Source organism: Callorhinus ursinus, unplaced genomic scaffold, assembly GCF_003265705.2.
Source record: "Callorhinus ursinus isolate GAN/ISIS: 27379988/994484 unplaced genomic scaffold, GSC_fseal_2.0 scaffold2, whole genome shotgun sequence".
Taxonomy (NCBI): domain Eukaryota; kingdom Metazoa; phylum Chordata; class Mammalia; order Carnivora; family Otariidae; genus Callorhinus; species Callorhinus ursinus.
This window is the reverse complement of record NW_027397064.1, coordinates 24,679,760-24,703,982: the sequence shown is the minus strand read 5'-3', so window position 1 is coordinate 24,703,982 and position 24,223 is coordinate 24,679,760. Positions and strand designations below refer to the sequence as shown.

Sequence of the window (24,223 nt, the reverse complement as noted above, 5' to 3'; positions counted from 1 at the left end):
GAAATGCTATTCCGGCTGCAAGTGTTTTCCCCTCTCATCAACTCCATTAATTTTTCACCAAGTTCATTAACAATTGAAATTATTAAACTGAGCTCTACTGACATCTGCTGGACAAAACCTGTTTTTCATTGTTATCAACTCCTTACCATTGTTACCAACTCAGTAATGCTCGGGGGTTTTACTAACTAAGATGGTTACTCTTAATTCAACCAACCAAGCAAAGCTGTACTCAACAAATAGAAAATAGAACTAAGCTAAACATAAGCTCATTAATCAGCATGTAATAAATCTAAGTAAAGGTTTCTAAGTCCATTTCTTTAGCTGGTCAAACCGTATTTCAGTTTTGCGTTTGCGCTACATTTTCAGAGCACTCTGTGTATGCTGTACATTGTGTATATGCAGTGGCTCCAGAACTTAGATAGGGCCCCTTCTTGCAAGAAGTGGAGGGTCTGGTGGGGAAAGACATATCTAAACAGATTATTTCAGAAAATATTTTATCCACAGTGTCTCTTCTCTTAGCAGCAAGATGATTGCACTGTACCTATTGTTCTCAGAACATCTTTTTTGGCGGTAATAAACCAGAACGACATCATTTTGTCCACTAGGAAATACATAGTGCCTTGGGCCTTAGGAATATTTCATGGGTCTACAAATATATGTGTGTGTGCTAAAATATAAGAACACAGCAAATCGAAAACTCTAAATTGTAAATTGAATGTCTATAGAACATGTAATGTTAACCTGTTTTAAAATTTAATGGTTCTCAAACTTGACTGTGATCAGAATTACTGGGGGCAGATGGCTGAGTCCCATCACAGGAGGTCATAACTTAGTAGGTCTTGGTTGGGCTCTTAGAATGTGCATTTCCAACAAGTTTTGGGTAATGCTACTTAATGTTGCCAGTCTGGAGACTGCATTTTGAGAACCAACAAATCTGAGAATGTTAATTCACTTTTTGGCTGAAGCAGCCAGGTAACACCATTAACTGAATTAAGATATTCAGGGGCAATTCGAAGGAGTGAGAAGTAGAAAAGTGGATAAATTGGCCTTTTCAAGGAAACAGGAAAAGGCCATCAAAGCCAGACCTACAGAGAGTCTTTTTAGTATATTTCAATAGAATGTGAATGCGACTCAACTTTACCTGGGCAGGTGAGAACTTGTAAAAGATAAACATTCTCTGTAATAAGTGGTAGTATATGCACTGGTAATGTGAATTACCTAAACTTGGATCGGTTCCTAGTACAGAACACCCAGGAGACACCGAGAAAGCTTAATATAAGAACAGGAGTATATGACCATACTCACTTGTATCAACCTTTCAGTTTAGGAGTTGAGAACTAACATGTATTCTCTATTTTTTTAAAATTTTTTTATTTTTTAAAGATTTTTATTTATTTGTCAGAGAGAGAGAGAGAGAGAGAGAGAGAGCGCGCAAGCACACAAGCAGAGGGAGAAGCAGGCTCCCCGCTGAGCAAGGAGCCCCATGTGGGATTCGATCCCAAGGACCCACTGGGATCACGACCTGAGCCAAAGGCAGACGCCCAACCAACTGAGCCACCCAGGGGTCCCGTATTTTCTATTTCTAATGAAGTTTCCAAGCTTCCTGGATCAGCCCTGTTCTTTCGCTCTGAAATGTCCCTTGATAAATGGCCCCTGAGGCACTATAGAGCCGTACCATTTTATGGAATTCTCACTTAGGAAACATGGCAAATGACAGATGATGGCAAATAAAGGCAAACAACACCTCTAGCGTACATTTACTACTCAGAACATGCTCAGAAAAAAAAAAAAAAAGTGGAAAAAGGAATGTGAAGACCTGCTTTTGCATTCCAAACACCTTCCAAAAGTTGGCTGGCCAATTATGGCTCCTTGTCAGTTCTAAACAGAGGGCAGAGGGGTCTCATTTTCCTCATACAAACCTTGATGATTCCAGATGACTCAAATTAATTCTTTAGTATAGATGTCTTCCCTATGATTCTATTACCAGAAGCCTACGACTCTTTGGATTGAAAAGACACCAAATCTTTGGCAATTTTCCCAATAAAATTATAGATACATATTTGTTCCAAGTCTGCTTCTTTCACCTGCTATGATAACCAGCACAGAAAACTAATCACCCCCAGACCTTATTGCCTGGACATTATGTGGAATTGTGTCACATCACAAATTAGACTCCAACCGTCCCAGCTCTTTGATGCTTCTGCTACTGGTGCTTATGCTCTTTGACTGACACACAGTAAGTCAGTTCTTTCAATTCTATGGCCAACTCCTGACCTTCCTTCTTTGCTGAGTCGGGATTCCATGCTGGACTACCCGGGTCCATTGTTCTCAAAGTAGCCTCTGTGGACAGCAGTACGGGTATGGTCTCAGAGCTTGTTAAAACTACAGAATCTCAGGCCCCATCAGATGGACATTTTGGAATCATTTTAAAAAGATCCCCAGGTAGTTTGTATGCATATGTGGTTAAAATCCCCTGACCTCAATTTTTTTTTTTTTCCTAAAACGAGTTTCCTTGACTTTCCTATACTTCCGTCTCCTGCGCCCCCCCCAATTGCTCAAGGAAAGCCAGTCCTGGTGAGGTTCCTTATCATGTTGAAAATTATTTTTTATATTGATCTCTAGGTTTCAACGTCTTTTGTGAGCAGGTATCATCTTATCTTCCTAATCCTAGCTAAACGCTGTACCTAGCATATGCTAGTAGCACAATTATTGTTCGGGTTGAAGTTCTTCAATTTAATTGCTGCATAGGTCATGAAACTAAGTACTAAGGTACTAATAACTAATAGCTGATTGAAGAACTACCTTTTTGAACATTCTTGCATTTTAACTGGATTCCAGAGGGACATACGTGGATTTAACCTAAATCATTCATAATGCTGGTGCTGGGAGTTTTTGAGAAGTCAACCAACTGAGTCAAAGTAATTTTGGGGGCAAGTGACTTTGGCTTCTCAAATTTCCTTCCATCTCACCCATCATCAGGAACTCTTGAGTGTTTCTGGACGGGCTGAGTGGCTTTCAAAGTGTCTTCTCTGCAGGATTATAAACCCCAGTATCTCCAAATAGCCAGACACATGGTTCACATGAAAGATCTGGGCATTCTTGAAATTTGTGGAACAAGAAAAAGTAGGTCGGGGATGAACAGGAATATTCGAATACATTGCCTTGTAACTGCTTGTCTCATCACTGGTCTTCCTCACCCGACTGAGTCGTCAGAGGAGGGGTCCCCATCCCATGCACAAAGAAAGCCCCTGCCAGGCAACTTGCGTGCAGACCGTGACATTTAGTCCAGTTGGGGGATAACACGGTTTTAAAGCATTGCTCATGGAATGTTTAAATGAAATGGCATGTTTCCAGTATAGCAACAGTGCTACCAGTTTGGATTAAACCAGGAAGGCGGTACCCATGTTAATCCCTCAGTGCTAAATCTCGAGAGATCGATATTAACCATCAACTTTCACAGTGAACCACATCAGTATTTTTGGGGTTACAGATGCCTTTCTTACTATCCCAGCTCCATCAGAGAAGAGAAATTAAGCAACTGTGGCACTATTTTATAAACGGATTTATCAAGAGTCCTGCCTTTCCCTGCATAATGACTAAGTGCCTCACAAATGCTTTCTCAAACACGTATTTGTAGAGGATAAAACATTAGCTGCAGATTTAATGTCACCATGGTTGTCATTTGCATGTGCCTGAGAAGTTAACGTAATGTTGAAATGTGAAATTAAACTGGGCGATTATGAGCAGTGGTCCTGCTAAGATCCATTTCTCTATTCTCATTATTTTACCTCTTGGTTTATTGTATTTGCTGCTTTCTCCCATTACTCACAAAATTGTCAAATAAGTCCCCGAGGATGCACAAGCACAGGGCTTCTGGAAAATTGTGTTTCGATAGTTTACATAATGGGACCAATGAAGCCAATATGTTCTCCATTGTAAAAAAGCCAATGTTCTCTTGCTTTGTTAATTGACCCTCAGCTTTAGAAGGAAAAGGGCGAGTGTGGATGGGAAACAGAATAAGAGAGCAAATTATCAGGGGACTGACTTGTAGGTTTTTCTGTTTCAGTGATGCTTACAGAGAATACATGAAACTTTTAATGACACAGAGTCCACAGTGGGAATGATCGAGGGAAAAATAAATGACACAAAAAAAATCCTTATTCTAGTCAGAGAGTATAAGGAGGAGGGAGGCCAAGTTCTTTTCTAATTCAGAGTTAGGAAAAAATAAATCAAACTACTGTGGGAAAGTCGCAGGGGACAAATTAGTTCTTCAAGTTTTGTTTCTTCATGAGCTCACAACTGTGGTGCAATTTAATGTGCTTGTCATTGTTTTCCTTCCATTCGGAGGATGAGCCAGGGAGCCAGGGAGCGTAGAGCGGAGAACGGCGCTGGCTGCCCTTCTGCCCTGCCAGGTAATCTCGTGGCGAGTCAGTGCGAACGCCCCAGGCGTCACTTTGGAGTCTCTGGGAGGCGTCGGCGAGGCACTGTCCCCTCCAGGCCTCACCGCCCGCATCTAAAGACGTGGTTATCACCATCTATACATTCATTCGTTCAAAGGAATGAAATAAACCCAGCTGCGCACTTATCCTTACTATCATGAGTCATTCAAACACTAGACTAGGGGTATGAAGGGCATTTTAATCATATGTGCCAGAGGACAAAATCTAATTCAGCGATGAAAACAAGTATTTTATAATTTGGCAAATCTCTGTTGTGCCAAGTGACACCACACAGCTTGTGGCATGGGCATAAGTCCTGCCGGGTGGTTCAGCAGAACTCCTGTCCAACCTCTGAATATACATTTTATAATTATGCCTCATTTAATCTCGTCCTCTATTCAAAGTTCCTTTCAGAAGTGGTCAGCAGGGAAATCAATTTCTAGAGCTAGGTCTTTAGTCATTAACCACAGGGTGGATTCTCATATGTATGAGATGGTTAACTCACTTGTTTGGATCCTACTAGACTCCTCCTAATTCCATCATAATCAGATTTAAAAATATTTCCCTCTAAATCCATTTTCAGAAAGTACCGCAGATCTTGTTTGACAAGACAATGAAGAAAAAGTCAGGAACAAACCCTAGGGAATGAGTGTATAGAGAAAAAGCCTCCCTTTACCATATAAGGAAAATATTTTTTTTAAAAAATTTTATTTATTTATTTGAGAGAGAGAGAGAATGAGAGATAGAAAGCACGAGAGGGAAGAGGGTCAGAGGGAGAAGCAGACTCCCCGCTGAGCAGGAAGCCTGATGTGGGACTCGATCCCGGGACTCCAGGATCATGACCTGAGCCGAAGGCAGTCGCTTAAGCAACTGAGCCACCCAGGCGCCCCAGGAAAATATTTCTTAAGTTTAAACCAAAGCAAACAGAAAGCACCTGACACATAGAGTCCTAATAAAATTTTATTGAGAACCAGTAAGTGAAATCCTTTACAGAACACAGAAATACTTATGATCCCAACCCTTCCCAGTAAATGGCAATATAATGTTGGGGTGAATATCCCTGAATATCCCAAACACTCTGTTTTACACCTCCAGGAGAGAAAGTTCTACAACTCAGCAATAGGCAAATAGGATGCTCCGATCTATTTAGGGAAAGCAGAAGTGGAATCAGAAATCAGTATGAGTAATAAAGGACTGCAGATGAGTTCCAGCAGCCAAAGAAGTAGATGAGTAAATGTTCACTCTTCACATTCTGTATTTTAGATCAGCCAGCAGAATGCAGAGCACTGGAAGATCAGACACAAATGAACCCAGGGACGTAGGAGCAGAGTATGTCTCTCAATTCAGTTATGTAGGGAAGTGGAAATGAGAAGCAAAGTGGTCTTGGATCCACTTACCTCAAACTCTTCCTACCACGAAGGCTTTGATGCCAAATAATCAGAACTGACATCAAAGATGAAAAGGAGACCAGTGACTCTAAGGATGAAAGACCAAAGCCCAGTGGGCTAGACGGAAGTGGCTGTAATAACGTTCCCATGTTTTCCATGGCGAAGAGTTAGCTTCTGTAATGTCTCCTCACTATGGGGACAGAAACACATGACAGGCTAGATGAACGCTGCTCAGGAAGCTTTTAAGATTCTACTCCCAAGTCTCGGCATGGGGAGAGAAGAGATACTGTGGAGTTTTTTGGGAAGCAACTTTTGCGGTTTTTTTTTTTTTATAATAAAAAAAAAAAGATGAAAATATCTGAGGGAAAGGATGTAACAGAAATAGAACTGCAATGATGCCTCTTCCTTTTAAAACTAAGAAAGCTGGTATAAAAGCTTCTCTGTTTCCACAATGGTATTAGGGCATTGGTCTTACTTTTATAGCTTTTGCTTGATTTTAAAATCCTATCAAATTTTCTTACCTCTTAACCATAAAGAAAACCAACAATGGCAGGAACAGAAAATCCTGCCAGTTTCGTAAGTCCTAAAAAGCTAAAGAAAAAAATGAGAACTGAATTGTGTTTGTATTGATAAATTTGTTAATGGATGGATGGCAGTAGTTAAATTGCAATCTAAATATATTTTTAAAAAAATATCCTATTTATTTACCTGACAGAGAGATAGAAAGAGAGCACAAGTAGGCAGAGCGTGAGGCAGAGGCAGAGGGAGAAGCAGGCTCCCCGCTGAGCAGGGAGCCCAGTGCGGGGCTCGATTCCAGGACCCTGGGACCATGACCGGAGCTGAAGGCAGACGCTTAACGACTGAGCCACCCAGGCGCCCCTAATTGCAATCTAAATATTAACAAGAATCCTATTCAAAATGTTCTTCTCCCTGCCTTGAAGTCTTCCTGGGGTTAAATTAATCAAGATGTTTGGAGATGTACCACGATTAAGTTTCCTCTGGCTAAGAGAAAGTGTGTTTTGCTCTCTTTCCCTTGGTTAGTAATTATAGTAGCTAAAAGTGCAGGCACAGTCTAGTAAGACATTTAACTAAACTAAGTGGGTTTTATTCTTTCAAGTTGGACACCCAGCCCCAGGCAAATTAGCTTTACTATAAATGCCACCGCAGCTCATGGGAACAGCCTGGGAGAAAGGCACAGCTCACCCGCAGCACTTAGACATCTGAGAGGCACAAGGTTTGCCCAACTGGCACGAGTCACAGAGGAATAAGCCAATCCTAGGAACTGAGCAGTGGGCTGTTTTTTTAGATCCTTCTGTCGGTAGCCTTTCAAGGGTCTGATAATTTCCATTAATATAAGCTGTTTCGGTGCCGAATGTGAAATAATAGGGGACTACTATCCACAGGAACCAACATATACCCAGTGGGATTTGGTTCAAAGTTAAAATAAAAATAGCATGCTTTTGTGACTGAGAAAGCCATGAAATAGGCACACTTAAAATTCTTAGACCCTGTTTTGTAAAGCTGCAAAATGTTCTAAAATCAGTTGAAACATACAGAAAGAATGAAACCAGCCTGGGAAAGGCAGTGAAGGAAGGAAGGGGAGGGGAAGCTGATGAGTCGGAACATTTATACAGAATGTGAAGCACTAGGGATCCTTCATCTACCATATAAATATAGGATCCTGATCCCGAGGGCTCAGAAATTGAGGAATTTAAGTTAAGCCTAGGATATGCAAAGAGATAGGATCTATTTGTTCTAAACATTTTCACTGGCTAATACCTCCTAAATAAATAGCATTTCTGTGGAAAGCTTAGTGTTTTTGTTCAAGTTATTGGCTACATAGCCCTCCTCCCCCCTTTTAAAGAGATGTAGAGTACTGTACTATTTAGGAAAAAGACAAACATCCAGATGGATTGAAAGGAAGGAAAATATCTTATGGCTTGTACCAAAGAATGAGCACTAAAGTACAGTCACTGCCAAGGAAGTAAAACACAAGTCAAAGTTCAGAAGGTCGGTGGACAGGATGGACTCAAATCCGAAGTCACAACACATTCATATACAGAAAACTCGTCTCCTGATCTTATACTAATTCCAAAGAACAAACAAATTTAAATAAATCGTTCAAAAATGCACTTGCTTATTTTAGAAGAAACAATAAACTTTTTGTTAGCTTATCTTGAAACTGACCTTCAAATCAGAATTTTCAAAACCACCATTGCATTTTAGAACTTTTTGATAAAAATGCTGGCTTATAGAGCCCGGATGCTTTACTACTAAGAGGAAGCAAATCTGAAAGTATCTTTATCTCTAGTTAAACCAGCACTGTGAATTTGAAAAGCGGTATTTCGGTCCTTAAACCAAGGCTGCAGCTTGTGCAACTTTTGTCTCAGAAGCATATGGTTAATATTTTTGTCCCCCTTCACAATCAACCACCTAAAGATTTTCAATTAGCAATAATCGCGCCTCGGATAAACCTCATTGGCTACGATACTGCCACTGCGCAAAGCTCAACCACCTAAAGAAAAACAGTCATAAAACTGTCTGCCCTATTGGAGGAAAAATACTATAAAGGTGGAGGGCAATATCCACCAATAACCATGTATTTATCTACATTTAGTTTCCTTTCAACATTTTTAGAACAGCAACAGATAGTTATATATTCATAAGCTTAAGTAAGAGATTTCCTCCAAGTTCTGAAAAATATATATACCTATGCCCTCAAAACACTGTACATATCACTCATCCTACCTTTAGGAAGAAATTGAGGTTAAAGTTAAAAGATTGGATACTTTTAAGTAAAAGTAAATGATAAACAAAAGGAACCAAAGACAAGTTCTGAAAAACAACAACAACTCAACTCAATGGAGTACACAGTTTGACTCTACGTTTCCTTGAAAAGCAATGAAAGCACTTAGTCCAGGTCTGCTATACAGAAAGGGTCATGCAGCACATTGCAGGGGGTAGGCTTTCCTTTTATAGTTCAAATGCAGGGAACTTGGCTTTTGTGGGCACTAGGAGGTCAGCCAGGAAATAGATTGTGCCAGCCATTCCTGAAGGAAGAAAAAGAGGCAGAAGTTATTACGCCAAATGACTCCGTTTTATACAGTGGCTTCGTTCTGTAGCATCAACAACATCATGATACAAATGGCAAGGGCTTCCATGCAAGGGGAGTCTGCCCGTATTTATCCATGTTGCCGGTCCACACTAGAGGAGATCACTAGTGAGGTGCTCAGTCTCTTCATCTGGGCGGAAGACAGGAAGGAGGGTTGAACCTGAGAAGTTCAAGGCACAGCCCTGCCATTTATCACATGTCAGCTCCTTCACATGGCACCATGGGCCACTTACCTGAGGTCCTCATTTGTGAGATGGGGATCATGACGCGTGTATGTTTTCGCTGAGACGATTTATGATGGCATCTGCAAAATGCCAAGTGTGTGCTTGGCTCCATAGGTAGTGGTCACCAGTAGGACTCCTACGATTAGGTCTGAGAGGGTCCATGTACTACCTGATTTTTAATACTGAGTTTTCATAGTAGGAAGTAAGGAGAAGTAGTTCAAGAAATGACTATAAAATTAATTTCTTGATAAAGCTCAAATTCAAATACACTGATTACCAAGCAGAGAAGTAGATGCTGACGTTACAAGGCAACATGTGGAGTAAATAGTAAACATGTGGAAAATACCTTCGAAGAGGGAGAAGGGGGTGTCCGGCGTTCTGCAACCGTGTTCTCCGTAATCTAAGCACCACTCAGCAAACTGAAAGTGAGACCAAGGTAAGTTACTGTAGCGACTTCTTCCAGAGACCCTCCAAAGTGGATAGAAATTATCCCTAAGAATTACTCTGAAAAGTCAAAAACTATCTTCAAGGCAGAAAAAAGGGGTTGATGCAGAGAAACAGATGGTCTGAAAGAGAGGATGAAGCACGGGAGGGAGGAAGTTTATGAGCTGTCTGAGCCACTGTCTCCCCAGTTATCAAAGCAGAATTTCTTTCTTTTGTCCCGCCCATAAATGCTGTTGAGTAGAACTATGTCCTTATCCAAGAAGGTAAATTTAACTGAATGGTTTTTGAAGGCTTTTCTTACGTAACTGGATTTGTTCCACACACTCATGGTTCAAAAGATAAATGAATCAACTCAGATTGAACTAGAGCCCTTTCTCCAGTCTCCCAGGGGGAAGGTGTTTTCTTTCCGACAGCTGTGATGCCTACCTTACAGGCCCTGTACAGGTACTTCTTGTCCTGCGTGAGGTTATAGAGCGTGAGGAAGGCATAGGCATTCCCCGCGGTGCCGTGGCACAACCCGTACCCCTTCCTCAGCAATCCGTACTGCCAGATCACATCGGCACACTGGTAGGCGTCGCTGAGGTACTGTTCCTCTCGGAACACCTGCAGAGCCAAGGGCAAGTCTTATTACAAGAGATGTCAAAGAAACTTCTACTGACATTCCTTCCTGATGGGAAAGGAGGGGAGAGGGCAGAAGGGAGGTGAGATGGAGGTGGCTTGGCAAGAAAGGGTCAGGGATTTAGAGCCAGGGAGAAGGGTCGTGGCGATGGGGACGAATTACAGAAGTTTATTAGCTTTGCTTTTTTTGCTTTTAAATAACTGCCCACGACCTTGCCTGTGTGCCATCTACATTTTATGTGCACTCTGCTTACGGACGCAGGTGTTACTGGAGAAGCAGCATTATTTTACTTGTGACTTGCTGTTGGCAGTAGTCACTTTCCCAAGGACCACACGCTATCTTCTTTGGTTAACAATAATGCCCTTCACTATTAGGACATTTCTTCACATACTGGAGAAGAAACTGTTTAGAAAATTGATTACAAAAATGGATTTGATTATAGAACACTATACTTTGTCAGAAAAATAGAGATACACCCCTAAAATCTTCTATATATTGATCAAAGACTCAAGAAATATTCTGAGTAGACATTTCTAATATTTCACTGCAAACTAAGTGTTCTTAAAAGTAGTATAAGGCAGTTTAAAAGTTTTTCCATTATATCCAACTTTCTGCAAGTAAAATTTGACATACTAGAAGCTTATTTAGAATATGAGATGCCAATGCTTATTTACATATAGTCCATAGACTTGTAATTTGTAGATTTGGCACCAATGGACACAGATATCTTGGTTTACTTGTATTTTTTTTCTCTTTCAAATAAAACCCCTTTCTTCTCTATGGCTCTGCCATAGCATGCTTTTTAGAAATGGTATCCGCATTTCTTTTACTACAGTAAAATAAAGAAAATATAAAAATTACAATTTTAATCATTTGAAGTGTATAATTCAGTGGCATTCATTACCTTCACAAAGTTGTATAATCATTACCACTCTTTCCAAATCATTTTCATCACCCCAAACAAGGTCTGTACCCATTAAGTGATGATGCACTCCCACCCCAGCACTACTCCCTGGTACTTCTATTCTACTTTCTTTCTGTATGAATTTGCCTACTCTACATACCTCATACTAACCATCACACCATACAAATGGAATCATATGTGATTTGTCCTTTAGCATCTGGCTTATTTCACTTAGCATAATATTTCCAAGGTTCATGCATGTTGCAGTATGGATCAGAAGTTCATTCTTTCATATGGCTCAATAATATTCCATTGTACATATGTATACATACACACAGCATTTTGTGTGTATGTCTATCCATCCATTCATCTGAGGACGGACACTTGAACTGTTTCCACCTCTTGGCTATTGTGAATAATGCTGTTGTGGAACATTTGTGTACAAGAATCTATATGAATCCTTGTGTTTAATCTTTTGGGTGTATATACCTAGGAGTTGAATTACTGAGTGATATATTAATTCTATGTTTAATTTTTTCAGGAACTACCAAACTCTCTTCTATGGCAGCCACACCATTTTACAATCCTACCAGCAATGCACAAGAAAGATTCTATTTTTTTTTTTTAAGATGTATTTATTTATTTGAGAGAGAGAAAAAGAGTAAGAGAGGAAGTGTGGCGGGGAGGAGTAGAAGGAGAGGAAGAGAGAAACTTAAGCAGACTCTGCACCGAGTGTGGAGTCCGGTGCGGGGCTCTTAAATCATCTGAGATCATGACCTGAGCTGAAACCAAGAGCTGGACACGTAACCAACTGTACCACCCAGGTGCCCCTATATAGTGTTTTTTTTTTTTTTCTTTTTCCTTTTTTTTGGGGGGGGGGTATAGAATCTTAAGCAGGCTCCATCTCACAACCGTGAGATCATGACCTGAGCCGAAATCAAGTCAGACCCTTAACCAACTTAACACCCACGTGTCCAAGAAAGATTCTATTTTTAACTGAATTTCTGGGATACTTCTCTTGGCTCTGCCACTGAGGCTACAATCTTGGCTATTCTACCTGTCAGTGAAACAGTCTCCTGACTGATGAAATAGTCTCTGCTCTGATATAGATGGATACTGTGAGAATGAATTATAATCCATGTAGCAAAGTGATTGTACATCCAATAGTAATTTCTCTACTGCTTCTTCAAAGATTATGCATAAAAACAATTGTAAGTTATGGAGTTTTAGGTTACATTTTCCAAATTATTTTGAAAATGAGAAAATTCACAGTACCTTATAGGCCTGGATGAGCATGTAGATCACTCCAGGTGCACCGTGACACCAATGGACTAGAAGATCTCGATTATCATCCACACATGGAGGATAATTGCCAGAAGGAAATTTCAGCTGGCAGACATAATCTACACTGGGCTTGACCAAACTTTGTAACTTCACATGGTTCACTTGAAGGCTGGGCTAAAAATGAGAAAGGGAATTATTAGTTCTGCTAAAGCAAACAGATCTTCCTAAGCCTTGGGGATAAGTTTTGTGTGTGTTTTAAAGGGAAGGAGACAGAGATAGAGAGGGTGGGAGAGACGGAGGGAGAGAATTAATCCTAAGCAGACTCCAACCCAGCGTGGAGCCTGACGCAGGGCTTGATTCATGACATGACCCTGAGATCATGACCTGAGCTAAAATCAAGAATCAGATGCTTAACCAACTAAGCCACCCAGGTGCCCCGGGGATTAGTTTTAAGCCAGAAATGAAACATGACCAAAAGGAACTAGAAGTTGCTGGCGGTTTGGATTCCATCCCAATTTTTTTTAACCTACTGGAACATACTAAAATCAGGCTATCTCTTAACTCTTGGGACTTTATGTACATACTTTTTTTCAATATTTATCATTGTATACATACGTATAAATAATTTTCCTAAGTCAATGCATGAACACAAGAGATGTTTCTTAAGGTTTTAATACCTTAGGCATACTTTATTTAATTTTTATTGTCAGGAGGCTCCACACCCAGCATGGAGCCCAATGCAGGACTTGACCTCACGATCAAGAACGGAGCTAAGCTCAAGAGTTGGACGCTTAACCAACTGAGCCACCCAGATGGCCCAATACCTTATTCATACTTTAAAGGCCACAAAGAGATGCATTAGACAATGTAAGTGCAACTTTCATTTTTACATTTAGAGAAGTGGTAGATGTTTCCAAAAAAAGAGGAAGCTAACAAGTCAGGAGACCTGGAATCTAGATCCCAAACTGCTGTGTGACTCTAGATTAAGCCTTCTGCAGAGGATTTGGGACTGACATTTATGCAGTATTATTTTGATACAATGATGTACAGATTTATAGGATGCACTAACATAGGGCATTTGAGAAACTTTTTTTTTTTTTAAAGAATTTGGCTTTCTTTTTTTAAAGATTTATTTATTTATTTTAGAGAGAGAGAGATAACGAGAGCAAGTACGGCGGGAGGGGTAGAGGGAGAGGGAGAGAGAATCTCAAGCAGTCTCCCCGCTGAGCACAGAGCCCAACATGAGATCATGATCTGAGTCGAAAGCAAGAGTCTGGACACTCAACCAACTGAGCCACCCAGGCACCCTGAGCCTCCATTTTTGATATAATGGTTTAGTTTCTTTTGGTCCTGTTCTTAATTCAATGCACTACCAACTTCTTCAAATAACAAATTCAAAGTGTTGTCGTTGTCAGGTGGAGGCTGGGCATGTGGGTAAGGAGATAGCCCGTGTTGTGATGCACAGGTACTGAATGTGCACTAAGTTCTTGAGGGCATATATAGATTTCACTCTACCCGGAGAATATTGTTCCAGCTCAGTTTAAAATGCTAGAGTAGAAGGAGTGAATTTTCCTCAAATTTGCAGGAATTATCAAAATGGGCTACAAATAATATTTTGTTTTATGTTTATGATATTATGATAAAACATAATATTATGTTTTATGTTTAATATTTCTTTTTACGTTTATGATACATAAGTACCTACTGGAATGGACTTTCAGTATTAAAAGTTAAATCATTTCGGGGCACCTGGGTGGCTCAATCGTTAAGTGTCTGCCTTCAGCTCAGGTCATGATCCCAGGGTCCTGGGATCGAGCCCCATATCAGGCTCCCTGCTCCACAGGAAGCCTGCTTCTCCCTCTCCTACTCCCCCTGCTTGTGTTCCCTCTCTCGCTGTGTCTCTCTCTGTCAAATAAATAAATAAAATCTTAAGTAAATAAATAAAAGTTAAATCGTTTCAAATAGACAATAATCTGCCAATGGAAAACTCCGAACGTAGGTTTCCAGATTTCTCACTGCCACCAAAAGGAGGCAGCTGGAAGTAAGATGACTCTAACTCACCCCAAAACTGTGCAATACATGAATTCTCCTTCCTGAAAACTTAAGGATATATATTTACTTCTGGAAATACAGAGCCATGGAGGTTGATGCCAGAAAAATAAAGGAGTCTAAGTCTGAACCGTCAAAATCCCTCATTATAAAACTCCTAATTGAGAAGGGCAGAACAAATACAAAAGTTGGTCTCTTACTGCCACTATAACACTCAAAGTGTGACTTTGCATTCACAAGCAATAATAACCTTGAGTTTTTCAGCTTCGTTGTCATTGTTTAGTTATAGGGAGACGGAAGGTCTGACATTGATTTTGCATTATTGCAGCCAGCTACTCAACCAGCTAATGTATGTATATCTGAGCACTCATGTTGAACATATTAATGAAACACTTTTCTTTATGCTGCGTTGTACTTTGGGAAGGTGAGGGGGGCACCTCTGCTGTCATTAAAAATCAATTTTCTTTTGCTATGAATTCTTATTCACAAGTGCCAATTTCTCTTTAAAGAGAGCTAAATAAGCCCCCAGAAATGACGCTCTCATGAGAAGTCCTCTTCTGACCTCCCCTTCCAGGTTATGCTTGCTGCAGTAAATCCTACTTCTCCTTAGTCTATTTGACTTTGGCTGATGTCTCCCAATAGTATTAGATCCAAAGAACGGCTGGGCATAGCGCATTCAGCTATTTTTTCAGGTAAGTTACACAAAATCCATTGAAAAGGCTCTGTGGCTTTGCTCTCCAAGTGAGCCGTAGGCAACATATGCTCATTTGTTTTCTATTGATTTTGTTCTTACTTCTGGAATTTGTTTCAGTGAGTGGTGTCTAATACTATGCAAAAATATTAATTCAAGGCATTTGCTGAAAGAGCAGAGCAGAGCAGAAAGCACTTCATATAGAAGTATAGGTCAAAACACTTCAGTCTGCAAAGCGGCACGAAGCAGGCAAGTACGGGTCACCTACAAATCAGACAGCATCCCACGGCACAGCGCCTTCTATGTTTATACACTGTAAAATGCACGCTGGCAAACATTGTCCTTGTTTGTCGAGGCCAGGAAATGGCAAGGAGAGTGAGGCAGTTGGTCGACAGAATGAAAAGCCAGAGGGGGAGCCTCGGTCTTCTTGCCCTGGCCCGGGCAGTCAGCAAGCGCATTTCTCGGTTCCACCACCTTCACCTCTTACCTGCATCAGGTAGTAATAAATTCCTGCCAGGCCATGGGCAGCCCCCACATAATATTCTTGGTACCATTCATACATCAGTGGAGTCTTTGCTGTGAAGTTTCTCTTTCTGGCGAGGGTCTCTCCAGAGGTTAAGACTGTTTCACAAATCTACAGGGAGAAAACCGATCAAAATAATGAGAGAATCAAAATAAGAATCTTCCCATAAGGAACTTTTTGCTAAGAGGTATGGAGAACACGGTGAGTCAGACAGGGTCTTCTGGCCACGGACGGGCACAGTTTAATTCCGCGCTCAGGAAGCAGGGGTGACTGTATTCTGCCTAAAAGAGGGAGATACGGAAATTCTAAACTCTTCACTAGAGCTTATGCGAATTCACGTGACAGAGGAAAGCATGAGTTCTTCAGGCACGAAAGGAGACATCTGCACCCGGGAGGTGAAATCTGGCCCTCATCTTCCGAAAGGCCGTGACACTCTCAAACGGAGCAGGCTGGACGTCTAGCTCCCAGTTGCTCTCTAAGTGTTTCCAATGCACTCAGCGTGACGCTGTCAGCTCTCTGACCCCACCTGACCTTTAGAGGCCAACACACACCTTCCTTCTACCCAGGGTATGCTAATTGGAGAAACAAAACCAAGAGTTCAGGCAGTTAACAACTGGGATCCTAACAGGACTCCAAAAAGCACAGAAATGTGGTACCTGCTGAATATGGTTTTGAGCAATCTTTTCCACTCCGAAGTTCTTATTCACAAAGAGAAGAGCATAGATGTAGCCCATTCGTCCATAGAGCATTTCATTTGGAGCATGGAGGTCAATCTTGTTTAGGTGAATTAGCCTGGCAATAAAAATACATGCCTAAGATAACTTGGAAGGGATCGGGTAGTGGTAGATACTTAAAAATGGTACACTTAAAACACACACACACACACACACACACAAATATATATTTAGGGATTATACATTAAATTACTATTATAGTTATTTTATTTTTTTGAAGATTTTTTGGAGAGAGAGAGAGAGGGAGAGAGAGAGAGAGGGTGATAGTGAGAGAGAGCAGGAATGGGGGGAGCAGTAGAGGGAGAGGGAGAAGCAGACTCCCCACTGTGTAGGGAGACCGATGCAGGACTCGATCCCAGGACCCTGAGATCATGACCTGAGCCGAAGGCAGATGCCCAACCGACTGAGCCACCCAGGTGCCCCACTATTATAGTTAAACATTTTAAATATATTAAAATTAATTTATATATAAAAGGTAAATATTTTCATATATTTTTATTATAAATTATATTATTATACATTAAGTGGGCTGAGCCAGACTACAAAGGGTAAATTAACCCTCAACTACATTTTTCTTCAGTTCACAGTGGAACTGACAAATTCAAAGAATAAAAGAAAAGGCATGTGTGGTTGAGGCTACCTGGAGCCTCCCTAGTTCCTCCGGGAGCTATGCCCTAAGACTAGCTGCTGGGGTCAGAGAAGCTAAGAACTGCTGCCCAGTACAGCATTTAGTCTGCAGAAAGGATGCAGTCAACTCAAAGGGTCATCTATTTCCATAAAATGAAAAGCCTGCTGCACCCCAGATACCTCCTTCTTTGGGTTTTCTTCTTAACATGTGCTCAGGCCTGCCTGAGGTGTCTGTACGGCAGCCTGACCTACCACAATCGACCATAATGCAAACGGCACGGAGCTATCAGCCAGCCTCCCTGTCTTCCCAGTCTCCCCCTTCCAGCCCTCCTTTTCAGAAACAACCATGGGTACCAGATTCTTGGATATTCCTAGAATTTCTTTATGCACATGTGAGCATCAATATGCATATCTGTAAATATACCTCCCCAAATGTTCTGTGGCTTGCTGTTTGACAATACATCCTGACAAACACTCTGTATCAGAGTAGTCTCATTCCTTCTCATGGCTGCGTAGTACTCCATCAAATGGCTATATGATAATTTATTAACTCTCTATCATTAGACTCAGTTCAGCTTTTCAGAAAAAGTTGTTTTGGTTTTGGCTCCAGGGAAGGTGGTATAGGCACGCTCCACCCTGCCTCTCCTGGTAAATGCAGCTCCAGGACCTGGAGAGAATGCACAAAGCAGCTATGTGAGGACTCTAAACAGTAAACAGTAGCAGGCAGAGTGGGGAAGACCAGGATTGGAAGCACCACCAAACCAGTGGTGAGTTTACCATATTTTCACCAATGGTGTTCCCCTGGCTTGAATTCAGAACAGCCCCAAACCTGGAAGTGGGCACCAAAGGCTGAAAGAGAGAGTCCTGGAAGAAGCCCTTTAGTTCTGTTTCAAGAAAGAATGAGAAAGGGAACTCCTAATATCAGAGAGAGTGGGTACAGCCCCTCAGTTTTCTTCATGTTTCCTTGTCTTCTGTTTTCTCACACTCCAGGCCACAAGCAATCTCACGGTGGCAGCAGAAATGAAGGCAAGAGGAGCTCACAGAAGCCAAGTCTCTGAGGGAGGGACCCTTCCTCACAGACTAGAGAGGTGGTGGCCCCAGGAGGGTGGGGTGAACCCACTGCTTCACTTCTTTCTCGCCTCCCCATCACTGGGCCCCAGATACAGGCACAGTGGTGGGAATACTTGGCAGAGTAGGGTAACCAAAGCCCCAGATTTCTTTCCAGAGAACCAACATGGGAAGCCCCAGGAAAGCAGAAAGCAGGTGAGGTTCACTGGAAAATGAGCTCAGGAAAACAACCATAAACTCAGAGAATGAAACTTTCTTCTTTTTGAGGGTGCTTGTGGGGGAGGGGTGGGGAGCGTGTAGGAAAGCAAATATGATATACAGGGAAAATGTCTTTGTCATTTGGATTTTTTTACATGAAATTTTGAAAGCACATCTCAATTATCTCTAAATTATCCTATATATATAGGATATAATGTGACACCAATGTGACACCACTTAAGTTACGTTTTAAAGCAATATAATTTTTGGTGAGACTTGACAAAATGACTTTAGCATGCTGGAAAAGTATGAGGGAAGAGCCAGGGAATTTCAGGAAAAGAGCAGTAATGAGAGGACATCAGCCCTACCAAATAATGGTTTTGTCATCAGCTAGCTTAGGACACTAAACATACTACCTGATGACAAAGCCATTATTTGGTTGTAAAACTCTCTTGTCATCTATGTGGTAATTTACTTTCAAAGTAGTTAAGTATAACCAGTGCCCGTGCATGTATCTCATCTAAGTTTAGTCTATGCATTAGGAATTATAAGCATATGAACACTATATAATATAAGTCCTATGATAAGCATGTGAAGTATCCACAATCACACCCCTGAGGTGACTGGTTATATTTGAGGTGTTCTTATCAGGAATCACCATTCAGAGGCATCTGGCCCTTCAAATAACTTTATCAAAATCTACACCAGAGGATTTGCTGGTAAATATAGTAAAAAAATGTTAGCAGGTGGCTTTTTGTTGGCGGAACGAGTGACGAAGATAAGTGGAAGGTGTGGGGGAGGGTACAGGCTCTACTACTGTTTGATGGATAAGACCTAGGAAGGTTGTCTGGGGACAGTGTGGTTTTCTCTGAGCCACAAGAACAGGACAGGAAACTACTTGTGTGTATGTGTGTATATGTTCTTCCTGATCAATGTTTGTACACTTGGTTTATCTGGCAGAATTTGGTCCACTGCTTGTGCTTTCATTTTAACATACTTAGTGGTAAGGTTAGAGCTGATGGGGTATATAGCTCCTACTGCTAATCTCTGGAGGCCACTAATAGCTACAAAGACCCAAAAACAAACAGGCAAACAAAAACCTAACCAGTGCTGCCACCAAGCTATAACCAACAGGTGTAGCAAAGAGTGTCCTGGCTCCTAAGAGAGGGTACTTGGGAAAGAGCAGACAATTCCCCTCTCCCAACCTCGCCTCCACTTCCATAAGCCTGCGCTGAGGGGAGGAAAACACCAGGTTTTAATAACAGAATGAGATGCTTTTAGTGACTGAGAGGGGCTAACAGTTCTGAAACAGACTGAGAAAAAGTTATAAAAGTATCCTTAAGGCAATTCTCTCCCCATCAGGAAAAGAGGGGTGTGAAAAAGCACGGCGGATTGCAGTTACTGACAGTTATATTATACCTCAACAAATGGAGGCATCTCATTAAATTGGTTAAACATGCATGGTTTTGCTTCTATAAATATAAGGATTAAACTCACAGTGGAATAGTGGTTATCTTAGGAACAGGGACATGGTGGCCAAAGGTTACTTTTCATTTTCTTGTATACTTTGAATTTTTCCCCAATGTCAACAGGGCTGTCTGGATGGCAGAATTATGGGCCATTTTGCTACTTCAAAATCATAATACACACACACACACACACACACACACACACACACACACACCCGAATATTTTTAAAGAACTTAAAAAACATTTATTAAGAAAAATTCTATTTTTTTCTCATGCCACAACTGGCAGCTCAGTAATGTTGAGATTTTAAGAAAATAAAAATAAAATCTTTTTACTAGATACAAACTCAACTGTTGTAGGAAACAGAAGGAATATCTCAGAGTTTTGATTTAAGAATTTATTATCAAGTTTTAATGATTATTATTAATTTAATATCAAATTGCATAGAATTTACATATAAAAAAGCACTTTGCTTTACTTTTGTAAAGGGAATTGAATTATTCAAAAAAAATTCCTGTGAAGTTTTTAAACAAATGGCTCTATGGAAGTTACTTGGAACAATTATCGCATGAGCTCCAAAGATGTTCTCACCCAAATGTGTTTGAACCACATTTCCTTTATTTGCCAACCTTATGGATTGTATTATCCCTAGGTGGCGATATATAATTAGCATTCCAATTATTTTGCAGCCAAACTCATTTGCATTTGGGAAGTTTAAAGTAGATAGCAAATACCTTTCAAATACTTGAAAATGAAGTATTGCTTAGAGCATCTTGTTAAAGTAATACTTTACAGTTTAGGGTAAAAAAGGAAGTATTCCTTTTTTTTTCTGGATTTGAATTCAAGTCATTAAAACCCCTGAGCTGGGTCTGATGATTATTAAAGGTAGGCCTTCTAAATGCAGGTTTTACATGCCATAGTCTCAAGATAAAGTGAAGAAATGATAGCATTTGTAAATCATAAAGGTTATTTTATGTGTTTTCAAAAACTCTCAAACCCAGAAGCACATCACTGCAGCCCCATTTGTTTTGCTACGTTGATATTAATAGCAACCAATCTTCAGAAGAGACAGGTCACTGGAATGTCACTGAAGGAAGAATGGAGACTTAGAAAACCAGCAAAGTTCTGTTTCACTCCTGGCAATAAGTCCCCAGGGTTTGACTGGGGAGAGTTTTTACCTTGTATCATCTAAAGGTTTGTAACTTTTTATTTATTTATTTATTTATTTATTTATTTATTTATTTATAAAAAGATTTTATTTATTTATTTGACAGAGAGAGAGAGACAGCGAGAGAAGGAACACAAGCAGGGGGAGTAGGTAAGGGAGAACCAGGCTTCCTGCAGAGCAGGGAGCCCGATGCAGGGCTCGATCCCAGGACCCTGGGATCATGATCTGAGCCAAAGGCAGTCGGCTTAACCAACTGAGCCACCCAGGGGCCCCTGTAACTTTTTAAAAAGAAGTACTTTTCTTACTCATCACACTACAAAAGAGAGTCTACACTTCCTGATCAGAAAGCCAAAACTCTTGGTCGTTCTGAAGAGTGGCCCCACAGCACTGTATCTGGGCAGTTAGTGACTTAGTGGGGTATTGTAAATAGGCAACGCTCTCTCTGAGTAGTGGCACCAATTCTCTGTGTGGCAGGATGGTGAAAATGAACCCGGTACAAGTCAAACAGTAGGAAAAATTGGTGCTACTGATTCTCTTCCTTGCCACCTGCCCCAGCCAACTGCAGGACATTCTGATCATGAGTAGACACACGGGCACATGCACACACACTCCTTTTTGGGGAGTCGCAGACTCCTCCAAAAAAGTGTAAATGTTCTCTCCATGCTGAATACAATTTGGGGATTTTATACCTTTGGAAGCCCTAAGATTCTCAGGGCCCCAAATTTAAGAATCCCTACCTTAGGGAAACACTGACTTCTTTGATCTCTAAAACTCAGAATTATGATTCTGAAAGACTATTTTATATATACATATATTTTTTAAGATTTTATTTATTTATTTGAGACAGAGAGAGAGAGAACACAAGCAGGGGGAGAGGGGCAGAGGCAGAGGAAGAGCAAGAAGCAGACTCTCCAAAGAGCAGGGAGCCCGATGCGGGGCTCGATCCCAGGACCCTGGGACCATGACCTGAGCCAAAGGCAGACGCTTAATGACTGAGCCACCCAGGTGCCCCTGAAAGACTATTATATTAAGAAACCATAGGAAAGGTAAGCTGAAAAATGAGCACAACACAGAGGCCATGTAGAGAACTTGTGGGTCTCTGATAGCTCCAAAGGCCTATGTGATATGAGAAAGAAGGTTCAGTAAAAAATAAAACAACCAAGTAGGTTTATTAAATATCTGATGACATCAAATCATTTCAATTGAGTTGCAAAAACTTACAGATTTTTCCCTTAAAAGGGAGGAGATGTGAAAGCAATTTACACATAATTCCTTTTTTCTTCCTGTTCTGCCATGAACTCTAGAAATCTGAAAAATCAAAACTGTGGCCATAAATGGCCTATTTTCACTATCGGCATTCTATATATTTAATCTTAACAAATCTACTGGCTATAAATAAAATACTGTTGAAACATTGTAAAAGTTTTCAAAAAGCTATAAATAACAAAAACATCTTTATTATCAAGGTATCAAAAAATTTTAGTTTACTTTTAAGAGTGTTTTATAAATAAACCAATATTAATATATGGTACTGTGCCCCAAAGATGGTTTCTTACAACAGTAGGCTCTAAAATGTCATGAGGAAAAGGGTTACCTACTTGGCAAGTTTGGCAAATTCTACTCCCTAGAGTCGCCAGAGTTTCACCCATGTGTCAAAAGCTCCTGACGACTCTGAGCAGCCAGTAAAGGTGGATGTGCAGATGTAAGCGCACAGCTCCTTTGAGTAACCCTGCAGAACTGGATGTTTACATTAGCTTTATTCATAACTGCCAAAACTTGAAAGTAACCAAGATGTCCTTCAGTAGGTGAATGGATAAACTATGGTACATCCAGACAGTGGAATTTTACTCAGTGCTAAAAAGAAATGAGCTAACATACCATGAAAAGACATGGAGGAGCCTTAAATACGTAGTCCCCTGTCTGAATACCTAAATCTTGTTTTTATTTTTCACACAGCAAACTATTACTATCTGGCTGCACATACACTGAGAAAGGCTGGCATTACATGTAAAACATTGGGACCACTATGGCTTATTTTTGCGATACTTAAGAGTGACTCACTGAATGAGACTTCCGTCCGAGCCTCTAAAGCAAATGTGTGGCTAATGGCTTTAAACTGGCTACAAAGAAATAGAAAGGTAGTTTCTGTGTTGCAATGCATTTGTCAAAACTCAACAAATATACATAAAACTTGGGCAGCACATTGTGTATAAACTTTACATGAAAAGAAGAAAACTAAACAGATATTGAACTCTAGTAAACAATATATATGCTTTAATATTTAGAAGGAAGGGTACTGATGTCTGTAATTCATTCTGAAATGGATAGATGGATTAGATATGTGATAAAGCAAGTATAGGAAAATGTTAATGGTAGAATCTATGTGGGTAGATATATAGGTATTCACTACTGTTTCAACATTTCTGTATGTTTGAAATTTTTCATAATAAAATTTTGAGGGGTAGAAAAAACTCTAGTTACTAGAATTTTAGGCCAAAAGCCTGTTAATGAAATACACACCACTGCACAGTGTAAAATTCACCAAAGGGCCTCCACAAACAAAATCAGTGATGAAAATGCCATTCTAATAGAAATTTATAAGAAAAAGTAGTGGGAATCAAAAACCATGGTCAAACTGGAGATAATCACTGATTAAAATGTTGCTGGACCCAATTAAAAAATGGGTGAAAGACCTTAACAGACACTTCACCAAAGAAGCAATACTAATGGCAAGGGAGTATATAAAAAGATGCTCCACATCATACATCATCAGGGAAATGCAAATTAAAACGAGATACCACTACACATCTACTAGAATGGCCAAAATCTAGAACCCTGGCAAGGATGTGGAGCACGAGCACGAGGAACTTTCATTCATTGCTTGTGGGAATACAAAATGGTACAGCCACTCTGGAAGATAGTTTGGAAATTCTTACAAAACTAAACATACCCTTACAATACGATCCAGCAATTGTACTCCTTGATATTTACTCAAAGGAGCTGTACGCTTACATCTGCACGAAATCCTGCAGAACTGGATGTTTACATTAGCTTTATTCATAACTGCCAAAACTTGAAAGCAGCCAAGATGTCCTTCAGTAGGTGAATGGATAAACTATGGTACATCCAGACAGCGGAATTTTACTCAGTGCTAAAAAGAAATGAGCTAACATACCATGAAAAGACAGAGGAGCCTTAAATACGTATCGCTCAGTGAAAGAAGCCAATCTGAAAAGACTACATATTGTAATATTTCCAACTATGACATTCTGGAAAAGGCA

General features: G+C 40.5%; 1 protein-coding gene and 1 pseudogene across 2 annotated transcripts in view; both read right to left on the bottom strand.

Annotated features, from left to right (window-relative positions):
* Positions 1-5,386: 5,386 nt before the first annotated feature.
* Positions 5,387-24,223, bottom strand: part of LANCL1 (LanC like glutathione S-transferase 1) — a 41,369-nt gene continuing 22,532 nt past the window's right edge. For both annotated transcript variants that reach the window (XM_025892275.2, XM_025892277.2), the window contains exons 5-10: positions 16,334-16,469; positions 15,642-15,788; positions 12,406-12,588; positions 10,034-10,210; positions 9,510-9,582; positions 5,387-8,877 (exon numbers count right to left, since the gene is read on the bottom strand). In XM_025892275.2, coding sequence (XP_025748060.1) covers positions 8,801-8,877; positions 9,510-9,582; positions 10,034-10,210; positions 12,406-12,588; positions 15,642-15,788; positions 16,334-16,469 — 793 coding nt within the window. In that variant the 3' untranslated portion in view covers positions 5,387-8,800. The remainder of the gene's footprint in view (positions 8,878-9,509; positions 9,583-10,033; positions 10,211-12,405; positions 12,589-15,641; positions 15,789-16,333; positions 16,470-24,223) is intronic.
* LOC112808155 (U4 spliceosomal RNA) lies at positions 8,262-8,335 on the bottom strand (annotated as a pseudogene).